Here is a 23,765-nt window from a genome sequence, read left to right on the forward strand (position 1 = left end):
GGAATTCGTCACCACTAAACCAGCCCTACAAGAGATCCTAAGGGGGATCCTGTGAGACAAAGTACCAGAGACATCACTACAAGCATGAAATCTACGGACATCACAATGACTCTAAACCCATATCTTTCTATAATAACACTGAATGTAAATGGACTAAATGGGCCAACCAAAAGACATAGGGTATCAGAATGGATAAAAAAACAAGACCCATCTATTTGCTGTCTACAAGGGACTCATTTTAGATCTGAGGACACCTTCAGATTGAGAGTGAGAGGACGGAGAACTATTTATCATGCCACTGGAAGTAAAAAAAAAAAAGCTGGAATAGCCATACTTATATCAGACAAACTAGACTTTAAATTAAAGGCTGTAACAAGAGATGAAGAAGGGCATTATATAATAATCACAGGGTCTATCCATCAGGAAGAGCTAACAATTATAAATGTCTATGCACCAAATACGGGACCCCCAAATATATAAGACAATTACTCACAAACATAAGGAACCTTATTGATAAGAATGTGGTCATTGCAGGGGACTTTAACACTCCACTTACAGAAATGGATAGATCATCTAGACACACGGTCAATAAAGAAACAAGGGCCCTGAATGATACATTGGATCAGATGGACTTGACAGATCTATTTAGAACGCTGCATCCCAAAGAAACAGAATATACTTTCTTCTCGAGTGCACATGGAACATTCTCCAAGATAGATCACATACTGGGTCACAAAACAGCCCTTCATAAGTATACAAGAATTGAAATCATACCATGCATACTTTCAGACCACAATGCTATGAAGCTTGAAATCAACCACAGGAAAAAGTCTGGAAAACCTCCAAAAGCATGGAGCTTAAAGAACACCCTACTAAAGAATGAATGGGTCAAACAGGCAATTAAAGAAGAAATTAAAAAATATATGGAAACAAATGAAAATGAAAAGACAACAAACCAAACGCTTTGGGATGCAGCGAAGGCAGTCCTGAGAGGAAAATACACTGCAATCCAGGCCTATCTCAAGAAACAAGAAAAATCCCCAATACAAAATCTAACAGCACACCTAAAGGAAATAGAAGCAGAACAGCAAAGACAGCCTAAATCCAGCAGAAGAAGAGAAATAATAAAGATCAGAGCAGAAATAAACAGTATAGAATCTAAAAAAACTGTAGAGCAGATCAATGAAACCAAGAGTTGGTTTTTTGAAAAAATAAACAAAATTGATAAACCTCTAGCCAGGCTTCTCAAAAAGAAAAGGGAGATGACCCAAATAGATAAAATCATGAATGAAAATGGAATGATTACAACCAATCCCTCAGAAATACAAGCAATTATCAGGGAATACTATGAAAAATTATATGCCAACAAACTGGACAACCTGGAAGAAATGGACAAATTCCTAACACCCACACACTTCCAAAACTCAATCAGGAGGAAATAGAAAGCTTGAACAGACCCATAACCAGCGAAGAAATTGAATCAGTCATCAAAAATCTCCCAACAAATAAGAGTCCAGGACCAGATGGCTTCCCAGGGGAGTTCTACCAGACGTTTAAAGCAGAGATAATACCTATCCTTCTCAAGCTATTCCAAGAAATAGAAAGGGAAGGAAAACTTCCAGACTCATTCTATGAAGCCAGTATTACTTTGATTCCTAAACCAGACAGAGACCCAGTAAAAAAAGAGAACTACAGGCCAATATCCCTGATGAATATGGATGCAAAAATTCTCAGTAAGATACTAGCAAATCGAATTCAACAGCATATAAAAAGAATTATTCACCATGATCAAGTGGGATTCATTCCTGGGATGCAGGGCTGGTTCAACATTCGCAATCAATCAACGTGACACATCACATTAATAAAAGAAAAGATAAGAATCATATGATCCTGTCAATCGATGCAGAAAAGGCCTTTGACAAAGTTCAGCAACTTTTCTTAATAAAAACCCTCAAGAAAGTCGGGATAGAAGGAACATACTTAAAGATCACAAAAGCCATTTATGAAAAGCCCACAGCTAACATCATCCTCAATGGGGAAAAACTGAGAGCTTTTTCCCTGAGATCAGGAACACGACAGGGATGTCCACTCTTAACGCTGTTGTTTAACATAGTGTTGGAAGTTCTAGCATCAGCAATCAGACAACAAAAGGAAATCAAAGGCATCAAAATTGGCAAAGATGAAGTTAAGCTTTCACTTTTTGTAGATGACATGATATTATACATGGAAAATCCGACAGACTCCACCAAAAGTCTGCTAGAACTCATACATGAATTCAGCAAAGTTGCAGGATACAAAATCAACGTACAGAAATCAGTTGCATTCTTATACACTAATAATGAAGCAACAGAAAGACAAATAAGAAACGGATCCCATTCACAATTGCACCAAGAAGCATAAAATACCTAGGAATAAATCTAACCAAAGATGTAAAAGATCTGTATGCTGAAAACTACAGAAAGCTTATGAAGGAAATTGAAGATATAAAGAAATGGAAAAACATTCCCTGCTCACGGATTGGAAGAATAAATATTGTCAAAATGTCAATACTACCCAAAGCTATCTACACATTCAATGCAATCCCAATCAAAATTGCACCAGCATTCTTCTCGAAACTAGAACAAGCAATCCTAAAATTCATATGGAACCACAAAAGGCCCCGAATAGCCAAAGTAATTTTGAAAAAGAAGACCAAAGCAGGAGGCAGCACAATCCCAGACTTTAGCCTCTACTACAAAGCTGTAATCATCAAGACAGCATGGTATTGGCACAAAAACAGACACACAGACCAATGGAATAGAATAGAAACCCCAGAACTAGACCCACAAACGTATGGCCAACTCATCTTTGACAAAGCAGGAATGAACATCCAATGGAAAAAAGACAGTCTCTTTAACAAATGGTGCTGGGAGAACTGGACAGCAACATGCAGAAGGTTGAAACTAGACCACTTTCTCACACCATTTACAAAAATAAACTCAAAATGGATAAAGGACCTGAATGTGAGACAGGAAACCATCAAAACCTTAGAGGAGAAAGCAGGAAAAGACCTCTCTGACCTCAGCCGTAGCAATCTCTTACTTGACACATCCCCAAAGGCAAGGGAATTAAAAGCAAAAGTGAATTACTGGGACCTTATGAAGATAAAAAGCTTCTGCACAGCAAAGGAAACAACCAACAAAACTAAAAGGCAACCAACAGAATGGGAAAAGATATTTGCAAATGACATATCGGACAAAGGGCTAGTATCCAAAATCTATAAAGAGCTCACCAAACTCCACACCCGGAAAACAAATAACCCAGTGAAGAAATGGGCAGAAAACATGAATAGACACTTCTCTAAAGAAGACATCCGGATGGCCAACAGGCACATGAAAAGATGCTCAACGTCGCTCCTTATCAGGGAAATACAAATCAAAACCACACTCAGATATCACCTCACGCCAGTCAGAGTGGCCAAAATGAACAAATCAGGAGACTATAGATGCTGGAGAGGATGTGGAGAAACAGGAACCCTCTTGCACTGTTGGTGGGAATGCAAATTGGTGCAGCCACTCTGGAAAGCAGTGTGGAGGTTCCTCAGAAAATTAAAAATAGACCTACCCTATGACCCAGCAATAGCACTGCTAGGAATTTACCCAAGGGATACAGGAGTGCTGATGCATAGGGGCACTTGTACCCCAATGTTTATAGCGGCACTCTCAACAATAGCCAAATTATGGAAAGAGCCTAAATGTCCATCAACTGATGAATGGATAAAGAAATTGTGGTTGATATACACAATGGAGTACTACGTGGCAATGAGAAAGAATGAAATATAGCCCTTTGTAGCAACATGGATGGAACTGGAGAGTGTTATGCCAAGTGAAATAAGCCATACAGAGAAAGACAGATAGCATATAGTTTCACTCTTATGTGGATCCTGAGAAACTTAACAGAAACCCATGGGGGAGGGGAAGGAAAAAAAAAAAGAGGTTAGAGAGGGAGAGAGCCAAAGCACAAGAGACTCTTAAAATCTGAGAACAAACTGAGGGTTGATGGGGGGTGGGAGTGAGGGGAGGGTGGGTGATGGGTATTGAGGAGGGCACCTTTTGGGATGAGCACTGGGTGTTGTATGGAAACCAATTTGACAATAAACTTCATATATTGAAAAAAAAAGGAAAGAAACTGAAAAACAATGATTTGCATTATTAAAAAAAAATTAAAAAAAATATTCCCCTCTAAAGAAGGACATTCCAAAGGCTTTTCCGTGTTCCAGATAAATCCCTCGAGGTGATTTTGAAGTCCCTTTCCTCAGCCTGGCCTTCAGTGCTAAAGTTGAATGATTAAGACCCTTTCCAATGTAACTATGCAATTAACTGTCAAGAACTTCCAGGTCTTTAGAAGACGGTGTTCCTAAATGCAAGGGGGGCGGGTGGGGGGGGGAAGACTGTGTTAGTAACTTTCATACAGTGTCCTATAACAATGTTTCAGGGAACCTCAGCTGTACGGAGCATACTGAAACAAAGTATCATCAGAGAAAAGGTGTTCACTTGGGTCTACGTCCATCACTTCCAGAGCTGATCCCAACACCAAATAAGGGAGTGTTTAACAACAACAACAACAACAACAACAACAACAACAGCAACAAAGAAGGGGGCAGGAGAGGATCCAGAAGAGTCCAGCCTCAAAATGCTTGAAAACCATTCATCTAGAGATGCTCAAGGGGCCTCCTGGCCTTAGAATATTGTTTATTCTTTGATGGTTTAACATGAGGAACTAGGTTAATGTTACCTGGAGGCATAAGCTCCTGGGCTAATAATTAGCACAAATCCAATTTGGAAGAGGTTTCTCTGAGGACCAAAATAAATGCTTGCGACTAGCTGATAAATTCAACTCAATCCATGCTTGTATCTTGAACCAAAAAGTAAGTGGCAGAGGAGCCTAATCTTTTGAAGCAGCAGCTCCAAAACACAGTGATGATCTTCAAAGATGGCCAAAGCTGTCTTACATCAGGTTTTATCAGTACACCCAGTATTTTGAGCATGGAAATGTCCTTCTGTGTCTCCTACTTGGGAGATCTAAGGGTGTAAGAGAGCATCATTGTCTAAGGTTAAGATTCCTCCCCGAACCTAAATATATTCCTGATCTTTCCTTTGATCTTCTTCCTACACTTTTCTTTCTCTCCTCCAGTGCCACTTTCCTTCTCAGTTCCCATCCCATCCCTCTTCCCATTTGTTTATTACAGTCAAACACAGATTTTAAAGGCCCACCTCCCTGTGCATTCCTTAGGCAGTCATGACCTCTCATGGCCAAAACCAATTTTTACTTTAAAGAAGTCTCCCTACCTGTGGCATGTCACAAAATTACAAATGGCTAGAAGTGTTCTACAGGTTAGAAATCCCTGGGAAACAACACTGTAAGCTAGAGAAAAGGCTACCCCTAGTGAATCTTCAGCCTTCTCCACTGATCTTAAGATGAACAATGATTTTATGGAGACTTAAAAGGATTTTAATTCGATTACTCTCCTGTAGAACGTCCAAATCTCGAACAGCTTTTTGAGCTATATGGGCAGTGACCAGGCTTACCTGTTTTGAGGAGTCTTTTTCTCTCAGGATCTTCATCTCCTGGTCAATGCTCTCAATCTCTTCTAAGCTGATACCAATCCACCTTTGAAGGTGAAGGAGGTAATATTCACGAACACGCTCATCATCTGCTTGACCACTTTCCACAGCAGATTTCAGTGCGGACAACCTATGCTCCACCTCCTTCTTCTGCTTGTATCTGTTGCACAGAAAAGCATTACCCATGAACTCAAAAACAGCGCTATTCCATCAAAGGAGGCCACAATAAGAGTTTACCTTTGCTGATGACCAGGCAGTGAGTATGCCGGTTTCCCCTTTGGCAAAAATACAGATTATTGTACCCCAGAACTCACCACCAGGGCAGTTCCCTCAAGACTGCAAGGCAAGGAATGGATGAATAGGGGCTCAGAAATACATTCTAAAGCTGGAAAATTACAGATATAACCTGATCTGAGCAACTCCTCCCATCATCTTCCAGGTGGAAGCTCAAGGCTTAGTAGGTTAGATATTTAGTATCAAACAATGTCCACTTGGGAAGTACCACTTCAAGGAGTCACAGATTGCAAAACAGTCCCAGCTCTTCTGGCTCCTCCTTTTGCTAAGGGAATCATATGGTTTGAACCAAGGAAATACTCTATTATATTTTTCTCAAGTACAAGGTGCTACACTAAGTGCTTTTATTTACACTATCACATTTTTTAAAAGGTAAGCTTTATGCTTAACATGGAGCTTAAACTCACCATCTGACCCAGCCAGGTGCCTAATATAAAGACTCACAACCATCCTGCTTGCCTTTTTCAGGATACATTCTACATGTCATCTATCACTCATCTGAAAAATATTTACTGAGTACCTATTGTGTGACAGGCACTCTTCTCAGTGCTGGATACACAGCAGTGTATACAAGAAAGTCCTTGCTCTCCTGAAGCTTTCGTTCTAGTGGAAGCAGACAAAAAGAGATGATGAGTCAGGATGTGATAAGCGCCATGAAGCGGCAGCAAAAAGCAAGGTAAGGTGAAGAGAATGATGGCACAGAAGTAGAAGTGCTATTATATACAAGGTGATCAGGAAGAGATGACATCTGAGCAAAGACTTCAGTAAGGAAGCAAGCCATGCCAATATCCATAAAAGTATTCTAAGGTGGAAAAGCAAATACGAAGGTCCTGGAGTGGGAGAGAGCCTGACCTGACATGTTTGCAAAACAGATAGGAGGCCGGTGTGGCTGGCGTGAAGAAGAATGACAGTAAATGAGGTAAAAGAGATAGCCAGGACCACAATTTGTAGAACCCTGTGTGCTCTAAGACCCCAAATATTAAACACCAGGATATTTTGAGATAGGAAAGCCACTGGAGGCTTTTGAAGAGAACACATGACATGAATAGAGTGACATGAAAATTTTTTTTATAAGGGCCAGTGTGGCTGCTGTACTGAGTATAGAATGTAGGGCGGGAGGTGGGAGGCAAGGATGGAAGCAGGGACATCAATTAAGAGGATATTGTCACAATATAAATGAGACAGTGACTTGAAACAGGGAGGTGGAGAGATGTGGATGTATTTAAAATAGAAAACAGATTTATTGGATGTAAGGGCTTGAGAGAGAAAAGTCAAGGAAAAGAATCTGGAGTTCTTAACCTGAGGTCCATGGATAGAGTTTGAGGGGAGGAGGTCCTTGAATTCCCTGAAATTTAATATAGAATTCTACCTTTTTATTTTTAAAATTTTTTTGGCCTGGGAGAGATCTGTAGTTTTTATCAGATTATCAACAAGGTCCATGACCCATGTAAAAAGTCAAGAACCACTGCTCTGGAGACATTCTTTATTATACAAACTTTTAGGATCTTCTGATCCTTTTACCCAACAAATGGGGCAGTTTATATGTTACAAATAACTGTCACAGCATCGTCATTGGCAGCTTCTGAGCAAAAACAGCACAAAGGTCAATTTCTAGTTCATGAATGCTATTACAGACATTGATTGAGAACATTTCATTCTGGTCCCAATCCTACCCCCACCCTCTTTCCTGGATGTACCTACATCAGGAAAAAACATACCAGGGGCTTAGAATGTATACAATCCAGGGTAAATTCTGGGTCAGTTTACTGGTCCTCTGAGTAACGTTCTTGTGCTTCCTCTCCCATTCTCTGAATGCAGTGTAACCGTGCTCTCCAGCTGCTTCTTCACTTCCTCACTCCTACAATTTCACTCCTTGTCATCTTTGAAACTTCTAGCTCTTCCACTCCTGCTTTTTTGGCCAGCGTTTTTAAAACCTTTTTGTTTTAGTAAAAGAACCCTTTCTTCCTTCTCCTCCTTCTTTAAAGTAGGCTTCACACCCAGAGCGGAGCCCAATGTGGGGCTTGAACTCACGACCCTGAGATCAAGACCTGAGCTGAGATCAAGAGTCAGACCCTTAACCAACTGAGCCACCTAGGCACTCCAAGAACCCTTTCTTCTTGTGAGAGTTTATTTGGAACTCCGTAAGTAATAAACAGATAAAAATCCACCCTAGTTAAAATAGAGGAGGGCTCCCAACATCCCCCCTTACCCAGGCACTGTGGTGGAATCTTACAGTTCCAAGGGACAGATTGAAAATCACCATCCTAGACCTTCACCACTGTTCTAGATTTCCCATGGTGAGCCATTACATGGAAACACTCCCTACCATCCTAGGATCCCCAATGCCTGTCACCCTTCTGACTCTGGACAACTTTCCCCATTCCTTTTTTCTGGTCTCAGGCTGCTGCAGAGAGCTCATGAATTACAGATTTGTGTCAAATGAGTCAACAACAAATTCAAATGATCAAACTCTGGCCAAGCGGTCACTCTTGCTCATCTCTTTTTATTCATCTTTTGTGGATTCTATGCCACCATCACACGTGCCAGATGGCCAGACAATGGCCATCAATCTCCCTCTTTCCCTTAAAATCTCTGTAGTTTCACCTTTCCTCCTTCCCTCGTCTTTAAGGAGCTAATGTTGTTTTTACCAGGGCGATGTCTTTACCGTTCCACTTTTGCTATGAAACCTGTCACTACCCACATTTTCCCAGGCCTCACGCTATCAATCATCCTGGCATCAGCAGTTACAATTTCTCACTCTACTGGTGCCTTTCCCCCATCCTAGAAACACCTTCCTTCAATCCATAGTCTATCCTTTCAAATGACCATTCTTTTCTTTCTGTGCCTTGCTGGAATGAGCACAAGAACTGGGAATTTGAAGATCTGCGTTTAAATCCTAGCCCGAACACTTATGAGGTAACTCTGGACAAACAAATTCTCATATCCCATTTCCTTATCTCTAAAATAGAGATAATAAGCTACATGTCCTGGGGTTGTTAACAGAATCATATGGAACAATACACACGAAAGTACTTCGTAAGCAGCAACAGAATACAAATATTGTTAGAGGATGGGAAAATGGAGGCCAGGAGTGGCTAGATGATGCCCCACTTATTAAGTGGAGGAAATCAGATTGGTCACTCCAAGTCCAGGCTTTATGTGCAATACTGTATTGCTTCAATTTGTCTTATGACTACCGTGTAACTGTTTCTCCCACAGAAATTTCATGTACTTACTATAATCCTCTTGTTGTCTCAGGCTCTAGGGATACAGTAATACAATTATGATACTAAAGATACAATTAGTCAAGGTCTCTGACCTTTAGGAGTTCCTGGTTTACAGAATGACAGATAGTTACACTGTGATAAGTAACAAAAACTAAATGTTACAGTATTTAGGAGGGGAGCTTGGCAGGGAGAAGCTTCAAAGAGTACTTAACATTTGCTCTCTTTCCCAGGCTTCTAAAAGCACTTCTATCTATACTTTGCTGAGTGTCTTACTTCTGATTGCTCTTTCCTGCCTCTTTCTTCTCCCTTAATTTGCCCCAAGGTTTTATCCTTGGCATTTTTTCCCTCTCTGCACGTTTTTCCTTGGTAAACTATCCATACCCACCAAAAGCTCCTAAAGTTTTAGCACTAGCCACCAGTCTCCTCCTAGTTTTAGTTACATTGCCCTCTGTCTATGGACATGGCTACCCAGCTGGCACTTCGGAATCTAAGTTCAGTGAATCTAACACTAGACCCATCCATTACTTACCTAGCTTCTACTTCTCTATTTCTGTCACAAGAATGGAGGTGCAGATAATCAAACCAGACTCATACTTACTGTCAAAGTTGAGAATCAGTAGAGAGGATATGTGAAGAAACAGGTTTTGAGAGAGAAGATATACCATTTAGATGTTTTATGTAGGATGGCCTCAGTAGGTAAAGAGGGAAGACTTACAGAAAATAAAAAAGGATCTCAACAATGTGTTTTCTAAGCATACAAATGTTTCCTGCAAAACTAATGTCTTTGATAGCTGTCACTTCATTTTTATCTCTTCTTCCCAGCTGAAATACTATTATAACATGTCAATTTGTCTTTCTGCCTCTCACTTTCAGGATTCTATACACACATTACTTCCTTGTGCAGACCTCCGACCACAGTACTTTTAGCTTCTGCCCAACTGGACCATTCTGCATTCCCTGTACATACCTCAAGCGCCTTGGGCTTCTGCTCATGTTGTTCCCCCTGCTTGTCAACAATAAATATTTCTTGAGCACCTCCTCTTTGCCAGGCCCTGTGCTAGGCATACCACAGTGAATAAGAGAGAAATAGCTTCTGCCCTCAAGGAGTACACATTCTAGAGTAGAGGAGAAAGACAAAGCCCAGGACGACAGAAAAGTGAGGAGCATGTCATGCAAGGAGAACACATACAAAGACTGTAGTAGGAAGGAACTGGGTCTGTGCAAAGAACTGAAAGAAAAGGCAACTGGGGCTGGAACCTAGTGGAGAGGGTAAGCCTGAAGAGAAGCAGGTGCCAGACTGTGCAGGGCCTCATAGTTAGTGGTTTGGCTATTTCAGGTGAAGTGCTATTGGCCTACACTAAGGTATGATAGTGGAGATCCAGAGAAACAGAAGGACAGAAGATTCGTTTTGTAGCTAGAACTGGCAGGCCTGTCTGGTGGATGGGATGTAGAGATTCAGAAGGGAGGAAGTGAAGCTAACTCCTAAGTGAATGGTGGTGCACTCAATGAGATGAAGACCTAGGTGTGGGGGCACATTGGGAGTTAAAAAACCAAGGGTTCAACTTAGGCCATGTTAAATCTTAGATGTCTGTGAGTCTGAAGGTCAGGAAAGCTCTGGGTTCATGACATAAATGTGGGAGCCATTAGCATAAAGATAACGTTGTTATCTTGTCTGGTAGACATTTTTAGAAAATGTTCAAAGACCAAGCTTTCCAGCCAAAGAAATGCAAGTAAAAACAATGAGATACCTTTTTTGGTTTTGCCAACTGGATTTTCTAAGTGTTAACGTGCAAGCCCAGTGTGGTGGGGCATATTCTAAAACTTTGTTATTGTGGAAAGCAATGTTGCTACCATCAAGTCTTAAAATATTCAAACCCTTTGATCTAGTCACTGGTCCTTCTAGAAATCTATCCTAATGAAACAGTGACAGATGCAGTTAAAGATGTCTGTTCATACCACTACTTACAAGAGCAAAACCAAAAGAAACAAACGAGCCCCCCCCAATCTATACATAGTGTAAATATTTGACAATAAAAGATTAGTTTAAATAATTGTGGCACAACTATAGGATGGAATATTATGTAACCATTAAATATCATGGTTTCAAAAGACACAGGGAAATGCTCACAATATGATGTTAGGCTTGAAGAGGATAAAAAAACTATATATACAGTATTATTCCACATTTATTAACTAAAGTAACTATATATCTGGAAGCAAATACATCAGGAAGTTAACAAAGATCATCTTTGAGTGCCAGGATTAAGGCCTTTTTTTCAATTCAAAAAATATTGGTTTTCCAATTTTCTACAATCAGTATTTCTTTTACATTCAGGAAAATCTGTAATTTCCATTTTTGACCATAATTCAAGGCTCTTCTCAAGTGCATTGCATCCTGAAACTTCATCCTCATCCCTCCAACCAGATGTGCTCACTCCTTGGTCTTTCTCTACAACACTGTATCTCTATGGCATTTATAGTCCTTTTGGGGTAAAGTATAATTATTTGGATACCAAACTCACTGCTTAAACTACCTGTTACGTGCCAATGGACTGCCCCCACCTTCTTACAAAAGACATGATGAATTCCACTTCCTATCAGTTTATCCCATTTCCTCAAAAATTATTCACTGTCACTAACCCTGAACTATATATACCACCTGAAATTATATTATTATTTACTAGCTTATTGTCTGTCTCCTCCACCAAAATAAAAGCTTCATGAGGCCATTGACTTCATCTGGTTCTCCATTACCTAGAACAGTTCCTGGTGCACAAGAAAGGCTCAATACATATTGGCCAAGTGAATGAACCAATTTTCACCTCTCTAGACCAGGCCTCTCCTCTGAGCTACATACTACCAGATACCTCTATCTGGAGGACTCCTAAACACCTTAAACGGCTCAATACCGAATTTTTACACTTCCCTCTCCCCTGATTTGTTCTTCCTCCTCTATTCCCCATCTTAATGAGTTCCACAAGCCATCTACCTATCACACAAACGTGGACATCTTCCTTGTGTTGCTTCCATCTACCCCACCTCTCAGAACTAACTGATCACCAAGTTTTCTGCCAATTCAACCCTTCTAAATAAATCTATCCCATATCTTCTGCCACTGCTGTAGTGAGGCCTCATTACTTGTGACCTAACTGGATCTAATATTCTCCCTCACACTGCTTCCTAACTGCTGCCAGTGTATGCTAGTTAAAATGCAAATATGATCGTGCTACTCTTTAAAAAAAAAAAAAACCCAAACTTCCAGTGAATCCCAGTCAGCAACTGAAGTTTAGGTTCTTTAGCATGGCCTACTGGTAAGTGACATTTATAGACTAGTGACTATGTGCCAGATACTGTGCTAGCTGTTTTATGTGCTCTTATTTATGTTTCTTAATCCTATAAAACAGGTACAATTATTATTTTTACACGATTTCACATGAGGAACGCTGAGGCTCAGACAGGTTATATAAGTTACCCAAAGTCCAATGGCTTACAGGTAAAGCTGGGTCTCAAACCCCACTCTCTGACTCCACAACCTGTACTCAGCTACTAAGATATAACAGTAGCTGACTTTGAGTACTTACTGTATCAGACACTGTGCTAAGCGCTTTTTGTGTATTTCTCTTTTCATCTTCAAAACTACTTTATGAAGAAAGACCTATTGTTATCTAATTTTACAGCTGGGGAAATTAAGGCACCAAGTGATTAAGCAACTTACCCCAAGCCAGAGTGATAAAATGGTGGAACTGAGACTAAAACCCCTCCCCACATTCTTAGCAGTAGGGCTGTTCCTTCACCTTCCTCACACCCCAAGTCTCCTTGGTCTGGACCCCACAACATTCTTCAGCATCGTTCCTTCCCCTTCTCCCTCACCCCTTTCATGTTCTAGCATCATCTGATTGCTTACAGTAGTTCCCCACATACATTCCAAGCCCAGCACTGTGCTCTTTCATGTCCCTGTAGCTTTACTAACACTATTACCTCTGCTGGATAATACCCTCCTTTCCTCTTCCTCTAGAGGATACTCCTATCCATCCTTAAACAACTCATCACAGGAGTCACCTCCTCCAGGGAGACTTCTGTCTCTCCTGCTCCTTCTTTGGTTAGGTGCCCCTCCTGTCTGTTCTCACAGTACCTGTGCATTTCTCCATCACATCCTTTTATATTGCTACTCTGTTTCTACGCCTCTTTTCCTCACCACACTGTATACTCCTCCAAGGTGGAGACCACCCATATTCCTACAAACACACTCAGTTTGTACCCCCAGTGCCTAGCTTAGATCCTGGACACTGTGAGCACTCATCAAATGTTTTTTTACACTAAACTGAGAGTAAGCAACTTCAAGGTCACATGATGAAGCTGTGCAGGACTAACATTAGTTCAGGATGTTACACACCTGAGCCATTACTCAGAACAGAACTTCTCACTCAGTGGACCATAAATGGATTATAGCTACAAGACACTGTGCCCTTCAGAGATATCTACCCCATTGTACCATATGAATATTGCTGTGCTGTGGGATATGATTGGGAGACGCTATGCTAAAGAACGTTCTGCTGTTGGCAACCACAGGGTAGCAGAGGTCCGACAGGTATGACCATCTCAACAAAGGCAGAAGCTTCTTGAAAAACTCAGGAGAACTTACTCTCACCAGGCCTAATGCTCAACAGGAACCAAAAGAGTGACAGACACCACTGTTCCCCTCCCTCCCAAAAACATGCACACACACCCCCACAATAGCACTGCCATTGGGCAGTCCTCAAATTATAGCTATTGACCCACCTCTTTATTTTAGCCTGTCTTTGAGATGCCATTGCAACGAGGCTAGGATAGGCCATGGAGGAACTAGCAGTATTATTATCAGGTGAGTTGTTCTTGGTTTTGGGCAGCTCAAACTCTGCCACATGATAGTATTGGCACTGAGTTAAGTAGTTTAAAAAGTGTTCTCGAGCCCACTGCAAATGATCTAGACGCTTGCTGGGGTTGACTTGTTTCATGGCGAGCGCTCCTTGAAATGCTGGCACCAGCAGGTACTTCAGGTCGGTGGAAGCAATCTCTTCCAAATCTTCATTTCGGCTGGAAAGAGCAAAGAGGAGGCTGTGAAGCCTGGATGGGCAATCACACTGTAGCCCCTTGCTGCCTGGGGGAGGGGAGGGCTGCGGTGGGTGTGCGAAGGGAGAAGGCCTGAGGAACAGTGGCCGGTTTTCTTGAATGAAGGTGGCTGGCTGATGGCTCACACCCAATGCCTTTGCAAAGAGTCGACACTAGGGAGCAGAGTCGCGGGATATCAACTATCTCGAAGCCAGGTGGAGAACGTAAACAAGGTACACAAGATCGCAGCGGGAGGTGGGAATGAAAGGTTCCTAGTCCTTTTTAAAAGGGTCTCCTCTACCCAGACTCAATGCCTCCACCCTTGGTAACCATTATTACCTCCGTTCTTAGCCATTATTACCCTGTCCCCCATACCTGAACAAGTCGAGCTGTGTTAACATTTCAACAGCCTTCTTAAGGAGGTCTAGTCCCTTGAACACCTTATCTTGGATTATCCGGGAACCGGTGGGCTCAGTCGCTACTTCCACTTCGTCCAGAAGCTGCTTGCTGGTTTCAAACAGCTCGGGAAGCCGCGGTGGCAGTAACTCGTCCTCTGCTGTTGCCATCTTGGTGGGAGGAAGGTACGCGGAAAACCTCACTTCCGGGGTCAAAGGCAATCTTGGAAAAGGAGAACTCGGCGAGTGTGAACGAGACCGGAAAGAGCGCCGTATTGGTCCAGTCGCTCCGTCGTTACCAAAGCGACAAAGAACTTCCGGAAGCCACAGGTTGCAGACACTAGCCACCGGTTCCATAGGCTTATTTTTTGCAGGCTGCTGCCTATCACAAGTAGTAGGGATCTGCTAAAAACAAGCAAACAGGCACATCCCTGGGTGCTGTTTTACGGTTTGCTCCTCGTGGCCGACGCCGAGCCGGGATGTTCCGTGGGTTCTGAGCTTAGCCCCGGCCAGACGAGGCTGAATTCACTGCGGGGGCAGGCTAGGCGCACGCCTCACGTCGCGAGGCGCTCCCTTTGTTGAGGGGCCGGGGCAGACAGGGGCTCCAGGCGCCCCCTCGCTCCCTAGGTTTGGTCGTCTGTGCGCTTGAGTGCGAAGTGCAAAGGGCGCCCCCCTGCGGCTTCCATGCATCCAGCCTCGGGAGCCCCAGGCTTCTCCCAGCCAATTCTGGGGCCCGCCCTCTTCCCATTCACGTCACCCTCCTCCAGACACACACACACACACACACACACACACACGCACGCACGCACGCACGCACGCACACTCTACACCCCTCCCCCACACCCCTGCGACCTATCGGCGGGGCTCCTACACGCACCCACCCCTCCCTCACACACCCCTGGTAACCTGCAACTCTAGTCACTCCACAGTTTCCTTTCAAAAGTTACTTATTTTGTGTAACCTTCTTTTATACCCCCCCCCCACCCAAGCCACTGAAAATTTTCACTTTCTGTGAATCTGTCAAGACACCAACGACAATGGATTACAGCTAGTGATTTACAACTCTATTTCCCTTACAAGAATGAGTCCGATTAAGTTTTACACCCTCCCAGCTAACCCACTGCCTGGGTCTTATCTAGTGCTCAGTGTCGTAAGAATAGAAAAAAAAGTGGTCGGTTTGGAAAGCAACCCAATCATGCAGAACTGCGGTGTTCAATAGGGTAGCCTCTAGCTACATGGGGCTACTGAGCCCGCGGATGTGGCTATTTTGAAACGAAATGTGCTGTAGGCATAAAATACACAACCAATTTCGAAAACTTACTACGAAAAAGTAATATAAAATATCTCGATTTTCACACTGATATGTTTAAGTGCTAATATTTTGTATATGTTTGGGTTAAAGATAGGGTTACAATTAATTTCACTTGTGTCTTTTCACTTTTTTAACGTGCCCACTAGAAAACTTAAAATTAGATATCGGGATCACATTATATTTGTACTGGACAGCAATGATGTAAAAACAGAACTCCAGGTCTTTGAAAGAACGGATGTCATTGCTTCGAATGAATCAATATACTGATTGCCTTCGGACACACCACAAGTTGCCCTAGGGGATTTAGGTTAAGCAGAATGCACACTGCCTAACCTGGAAAATAAGTTCTTCAACTAAATATATTTTAAACTAACTTTGGTTGAGAAGAAAAAAAATTCATGTGAAAACAACTAGAGGGCAACATAGGACAGTACAGAACTAGGGGATACGCTGTATTGCACAGGCTGTTGGAAAACTAAGAAATGACAAGTCATTCTACGCTAAGAGTACTTCAGAAAGCTTCTTAGACAGGATATGCAGTCTGAGAATTTCAAAGCTGGAAGGGGACCTCAAAGAGCAGAGGAAAAAACTGAGACCAGAAAGAAGTGACTTGCCCAACCAGTTGTGACAAAGCCAGTGTCTTCTATGTTCACTTGTTTTTAACCTATATCTATCTTAGATCAAGTAGGATTTAAAAAGATGGACAGGCCCTTTTAAGCGGGACTCCATGAAGCCCCAAGCTAAAACAGCGCTTTGCAGGAGGGAGAGGGGTGTGGGGCGCACTAAGTGTAGGTTGGAAAGGCTTCCCAGGTGATTCTAAGAAACCTCCCCTGACAACCCCCCAGCTTTAGAAGCTGAGGAAGAAAGGTGGCTCTGGCAAATTACTTATTTGATTTGTCTGGCACCTCTAATTACTCTAGTAAACTGAACTTTCAGGGTCAGTGACTACAGGAATACAAAGAAGATACAAAGAAGATAGTACTTGTGGAGGAGACTTGGAAGCTCAGTAATTGTGGGACTACAATAATGTGTTTCTGTGCATTTGCTTGGATTAAGACACAGCTTTGCTGTCGCCTCAGAGAAAAAAAAAAGTATGCAGAAATTGAATTTGCTCCTCAACTTTGTAAGCCCTTTTTCTATGGCTTTCAAAATAATAGTCTTTATGGGAGTTGCCAATTGCATTCAGAGTGCATATTCAAATTGTTGTGCTAAGTAGTGCACTGCATCCTATTCTGAGGTGATCCCCAGATTAAAAAGTGGTTAGAAAAAAAAGCAACAATAAAAATGAGTTGTTTACTGTGTTTCTGTGTGTAAACACTATCACATTAAAACATCCTAGTGATTTTAATTTTAAGTCCTAGTTTAAGGGAACAAGAAGGGCTCTTGGAAATCATGGAAATAAACTTTTTGAAATAGCAGAACTGGCTTTCCAAACCAGGTTTTAGGCAGGCCCATAACTTCTTTTTCTTTAAAAAAAAATTTTTTTTAATGTTTATTTCTGAGAGAGAGAGAGTGCGAGTGGGGAGGATCAGAGAGAGAGAGGGAGACACAGAATATGAAGCAGACTCCAGGCTCTGAGCGTCAGCACAGAGCCCGACATGGGGCTCAAACCCACAAACTGTGAGATTATGACCTTAGCCGAAGTCAGACACTCAACCGACTGAGCCACCCAGGTGTCCCAGGCCTATAATTTCTAAAAGGGCTGCTGTATTTGAATGGATACACGGAGGCCTGCCAACTCAGCCTCTGGCCCACCTTTCCTCCAACCTGCTCAGTGGCACCAAAGGCACCAAGGTAACTCTGTGGGATTCGAGGACTCTAACTAACACAGGAGAAAGGACGGTAATCTAGCACAGCCACCTCATTTAGCAGATAACGAAACAGACCGAGAGGTTTGGTGATTTGTCCAAGGTCACACAGCTGAGACAACTGACTAAGCAACAGTATACAGAGCGAGTTGGGATGAGGAGAAACTAGAGTCCAGGAGAATAGTAGAAAGCATTTTAAGTAATCTATATATGACTGCAGAAATGAGATGACTTTTCAAGTATTTTCTGATGTGACTCCCTGATAGACATGACAGATATTCATTTGTCATGTTTGACTCTTTTTAAAAAAATTTTTTGATGTTTATTTTTGAGAGAGAGAGACAGAGCACGAGTGGGGTGGGGGCAGAGTGACGAAGATACAGAATCCGAAGCAGGCTCCAAGGTCGGAGCTGTCAGCACAGAGCCCAATGCAGGGCTTGAACTCACAAACCCACAAACCGTGAGATCATGACTCGAGCTGAAGTTGGATGCTCAACCGACTATGCCACCCAGGCACCCCTGTCATGTTTGATTCTTAACACAAATTTGTCAACTTAGTAAACCAGTTGTGTGATTCAAGAGAAATGTTAAAGCAGACCTTTTCCTGCCTATCTGAATTGGTGTGCTTGGCAGCTTAGACCTTCTCCAGTCTGCTTTAGAGGATCAACTGCTGTTTTGTCCTGAGTGAGTAACATTCTACTGATACTTGTACCTGTAATGCCAGCAACAGCACTAGATGAGATCTACTTGTGTAGGGGGCAAAGCCAAGAGCAGGCTGTAACTGGCCAAAAATTATTTGTGGAATAATTACTTTCTCATTCTTAGTGTTTAAACTATCTTCAGCAAGTTTTTTTTTTAAGTAATCTCTATGTCCAACGTGGGGCTTGACCTTATGACCCCAAGGTCAAGAGTCACATGCCCTACCAACTGAGCCAGCCAGACGCCCCTTCACCAATTGTTTTTGAGATTAGAATTTGTCTGACTAATGGCAAGAAGCTTACTGAGCCATGAAAGGAAAAACTCCAAAACAGCAAAGACTGCATTAAATCAAAGATTTCAGTTCCTACTTCTATATCTAACTTTTAGGAATGTGGTTCTGCAGTTAAAAATACTCTGGACACTCAGATTTGAGTTCCACCTCCTCTGCTACTGAGTAACTGTATGACTTTGCAGAAGCCCCTTCCATCCTTCTTTCTACATTCTTTGTTTGCTACCACAATGTTAGGCACTGGGAATTCAAAGAGCAAGGAAACAGGGTTTGAGCCCTTAAGGGGCCCATAGTTCAATGGAAGAGACTTGTAAACAAATAACCAAATAGTGATTGGGTAAGAATGGAGGGAATAAGTTTGGCTCTGAGTGGGGGGCATTCCCATATAGGTCAAATTCTATACCTGACTTACAAGATCCTTTCTGATCTAATGCTGACATCTTTTTCATTCTCTTCCTCCATGGACTCTAAGCTCTACCTTTAGCAAACTCCTTGTTCTCCAACACCTATTGTGCTACCTTAGGCCTTCATGCATTGATAGGGGCTGTGCCTTCTGCCTGGAATGTCCTTCTCTCCCTTGTCTGCCTGGAAAATTTCTATTCATTACTCATGACCTAACTCAAGAATCCCTTCTTTCAGGATGTATTTCCTGATCTTTCACCTGTAGGTGAGACACCCTCCTCTAAGCTCTTACAACACTTCACTTATCTCCCTATGATAGGTAGTACTGGGTAATGGTTTTCTCTATCCACAGCTGTCTTTCACTAGACTGAGAGCTCCTTGAGGCCAGGTAGAGTGTCTTATTAGTCTCTGTTTACCTCAGCATAGCACTTCACACCTGTTCAGCAGGGACTCAGTGTTAAAGGAAAAATGTTCCATAACAACAACACTTAACCTTCTCCAAGCACTCACTACTGCCAGGTGACCATGCAGAGTTCTTCACATGCATTTTCTCAACGGATTCTCACAACTTCCATTAAGAAGCTGATGTTACAACCTTGTTTTACAGAAGAGGAAACTGTGGCTCAGAGACGCTGAAGTAACTGGCCTGATGGTGTTGGCTTATACTGGGATTTGAACCCAACTCATTGAATTGAGATCCGATTTTAGAGCTCAAGCTCTTAACCACTATATTGTACTATAGAAAAGGGGGGGATTTACAGACCTAGTGAAGAACAATTTACAGACCTAGGCCTGAACATGACATGACAGACCTAGGCCTGAACATGAGGACATGAACATGTAACAGACTTGTGTTAACAGTAAAAGGAAGTAAGATCAAATCAGTAGGCTGGTCCGCATTATGGAGAACATACAGTCAGCCAGGGGAGTGTAGATGTGGTATAAACAATAGGAAGGCATTTGGTTCAATTAAAAATTTATTGAGGACCTATTACATGCCAGCCACTGTGCTAGCTACTGGGATATAAATTTGCATAGTCTTTGTTCTCGAGGCTCTAACAGCTAAGGTGAAGGAGAGAAAGACAACAAATGATTTCGGTGTAATGTGGTAAATGCCTTTATAGTGACACATGGACGGCATGATGGAAACACCCAGGAAGAAAGCCTAGCCAGGGGGGTTCACAGAAGGACTCTTAAAGGAGATGATGCTGAAACTGAGTCTTGAATGGTGACAGCATGTGTAGGGGAGCTTGAACCATGCTGTTATTATTGGAACATACAGTCAGAGGCAACAGCAAATAGGTGATTAATTTATTCACGATGTATTTACTGAATGCCTGCTATATGTAAGACACTGTTCTAGGCACTGGAATGAACAAGACAGACAAAACCCCTGTCCTCATGGATCACGAAAAGCAAGCAGGGGCTACTGCATGCTCATTTGTATAACCCTTAATTTCTAAGAACTTAGATAAACAATGTCTTAACTGAGCTCCATAGTAGCTCTGAGAGACTACAGTAGATATACTTGTCCAGCCTTTCCCAAAGTATGGAGGCATACAGGTGATGTGACAGATGAATTTAGGTGGTACACAGAACAGTGAAAACATTTCAATAGGTCTAAGTGAACCCCTAGTAGCCCTCTAAGCACCAGAGATAGAAAGCTTCACTTCCCACGGTTCCCTAGGTGACTCCACTCCACCCCCATCTGTCGCCATGGAGATGAGGGGCTTCATTTCTCCAATTCCCCTCCTCCACCCCTAGGTGAGCCTCAGAAAGCCCCCTCCCCATCTTCATGGAAAGAACTCCACACTCCCCAACCTTTCTTCCAAATCACATCCCCACTTCTCAAGCTGTCTCCATAGAAACTAAAAGCCTCTGAGAACAAACTGAGGGTTGATAGGGGGTGGGAGGGAGGGGTGGGTGGGTGATGGGCATTGAGGAGGGCACCTGTTGGGATGAGCACTGGGTGTTGTATGGAAACCAATTTGACAATCAATTTCATTAAAAAAAAAAAAAAGAAAAGAAACTAAAAGCCTCATTCATCCCCCTTCCTCACTCATCTCCATGGTGACCCTCAGCCCTACGCCCAGGACAGTACCAGGATCAATCTCTACTACAGGTCTAGAACTCAGGGAGGGCTGGAAGGAAGGTAAGGGTGACTCCTTGCTGTGGTTTCAGTCTCTGTCTCTCCCAGCTTTGAAGGCATGGTGACCCCTCTTTCAAACAAAGGGGGTTAGGAAACTACAGTTTACAGAGTATCAGTTAATTAGGTGCCAGGCACTGGGCTAGGTACTTAAACTCATAACCAGCCATTTTACAGAGCTTAAGGAAGAGAAGCTCACAGAGACGAAGGCACTTGGCCTTGTTGCCCCCACCGAGCCCCTTATCATCCTCACTGAAACTGGGCACCAAGAGGATTTTATTTCCAACATTCTCCTTTGCTATATATGACCTTGGGCAAGTAGCTTCCTGTCTCCATGCGTCACTTTCCCCATCTGTAAAATAAGACTGTTGGACAAATTGTCATCTTGAATATCCCCCTTATTAATGTCAGGTCATAATAGTTCTGATTTTTTCATTGATTTTTCAGGTATGAACACTGGAAAATCTTTTAAGGTGTTTTTGTTGTTTTTTAAACTGTCACAGTGGAGGTCTCCAAACTTTTTTGATCAAAACACTCCAAGTTTTTGTTTAGAGTCTCTCATGGTTTCTTCTAGGGCTTTTGGTTTTGTTTCAAAATTTCTATTTTGAAGTAATTCATAGGAAGCTGCAGGGTCCCGGTCTCGTGCATCCTTCACCCCACTTCTGACAATGTTGGCATCTTGTATGACTGTAGGACAGTATCACAACCAGTTGACTGACAGAGAGACATTCCACGGAGCTTATTCAGATTGCACCAGTTTTACATGAACTTATTTGGGTGTGTGTGTGGAGTTCTGTGCAGTTTTGTCACACGGGGAGGTCCATGCATCACAGCCCCAGTCAAGGTACAGTACTGCTCAGCATTCACAAGGAGTCTTCCTGTTGTCTTTTTTATAACCACATTCACCTACTTCCTTCCCCTCATCTCTAGTCTCTGGCAACCATGTATCTGTTTTCCTATCTATAATTTTGTTTCTTCAAGATTGTTACACGAATGGAATCATGTATATATCCTTTTGGGATTGGCTTTTTTCACTCAGCATAGTTCCCTGGAGATTCATGCCAGTTGTTGCCTGTATCAATAGTTCATCCTTTTCATTGCTGAGTAGTATTCCATGAATGTACCAGTTTGTTTAACCATTCACCCGATGAAGGACATCTTGGTGCTATCATAAACAAAACTGATAGTTTTGTTTTTTATTTTGGTGTGTTGTGAACAAAAGATGTCTTTCACAGAGCAGAAATTTTTACTTTTGATGAGGTCCAATTTATCAATTTTTCTTTTTGTGAATTACGCTTTTGGTGTCAAGCATAAAAAAGCATTAAAAAAAGCATAAAAATCCTTTCCCTAGCCCCAGGTCCCAAAGATGCTCTCCTAATTTTTTCTAAGAGTTTTACAATTTTATGTTTTACATTTAGGTAATGCATTTTATATTTGAAGTTATCCGTAACCGATCCATCGTGGGTTCTGTTTTGTATAAGGTGTGAGGTTTAGGTCAAGGATTATTTTTTTTGCTTATGACTGTCCGACTGCTCCAGCACCATCTGTTGGAAAGACTATCCTTCCTCTACTGAACTGCTTTTGTGCCTTTGTCAAAACTCACTTGGGCAGATTTGTGTGGGGCTACTTCTGGGTTCTCATTCCTGTTCTGGTCTATGTGTCTATCCTATCAGTATTGCAGAGGATAGGCTTTTGAGACAGAATGCCTAGTGCCACTTGCCAGCTTGGGTGACCCTGAGCAAGGTACTCTCCCATAGCTCCCCATGTCACTCAGTATAGAAAACAGGCCTTCAGAGCCCCACACGATCTAACTGCTGCCTACCTCTCTGTGCTTATTTCCTATTATCCCACCCCTTACTCACTCTGCTCCAGCCACACTGGCCTCCTGACTGTTCCTCAATCACATCACATGTGCTCCTACCTTAGGGTCTTTCCTGGGCTGTTTCCTTATTGTCACATGCTGTTTCCTTATTGTAGAATCTTCTTCCCACAGACATCTCCATGGCTAACTTTCTCACCTCCTTCAGGTATTTTCTCAAATTTTCCCTTCTCGGTGAGGCTGTATTTAAAATGGCAAAGCCTCTCCCTTTCCCTGATTTTCCTCCATAGTATTCATCACCATCTAACATACTATGTCATGTACTTATTTTTTGTCTGTCTTCCACAGCAAGAATATGAGCTCAGTGACAGCAGGCATTTTTGTACTATTCACTGCTGTATTCCTAGTGCCTAGACTGTGCCTGGTATTAATACACCTTTGTTGAATGAAGTGGAAAGATGGATGGATGAATGGGTGACCGAATGAATGCTGTGAACCAGGGCCCAGCTCACTTGAGCAGCCTCTCTGCCCTTTGGCTTGTGCCAAGACAGGACCCTAGCCCCATCTACTTATCTCTCTAAGGCTGACCACCAGGTGGCAGTTGGAGCCTGAACTCTAGCTTCATTTGCTCCTCCCTACCCCTTCTCCTAGCCACCTGTCAGTCTTGCTCAGGACTGTTTGAC

General features: G+C 42.4%; 1 protein-coding gene across 1 annotated transcript in view; it reads right to left on the reverse strand.

Moving 5' to 3' along the window:
- Positions 1–15,299, reverse strand: part of IGBP1 (immunoglobulin binding protein 1) — a 39,439-nt gene extending 24,140 nt beyond the window's left edge. The window contains exons 1-3 of the mRNA XM_053891519.1: positions 14,588–15,299; positions 13,904–14,197; positions 5,568–5,763 (exon numbers count right to left, since the gene is read on the reverse strand). Of these exons, the coding sequence (XP_053747494.1) occupies positions 5,568–5,763; positions 13,904–14,197; positions 14,588–14,964 (867 nt within the window). The 5' untranslated portion in view covers positions 14,965–15,299. The remainder of the gene's footprint in view (positions 1–5,567; positions 5,764–13,903; positions 14,198–14,587) is intronic.
- Positions 15,300–23,765: the final 8,466 nt, after the last annotated feature.

Source organism: Panthera pardus, unplaced genomic scaffold (genome assembly GCF_024362965.1).
Source record: "Panthera pardus isolate Hobbes unplaced genomic scaffold, ASM2436296v1 HiC_scaffold_27, whole genome shotgun sequence".
Taxonomy (NCBI): Eukaryota; Metazoa; Chordata; class Mammalia; order Carnivora; family Felidae; genus Panthera; species Panthera pardus.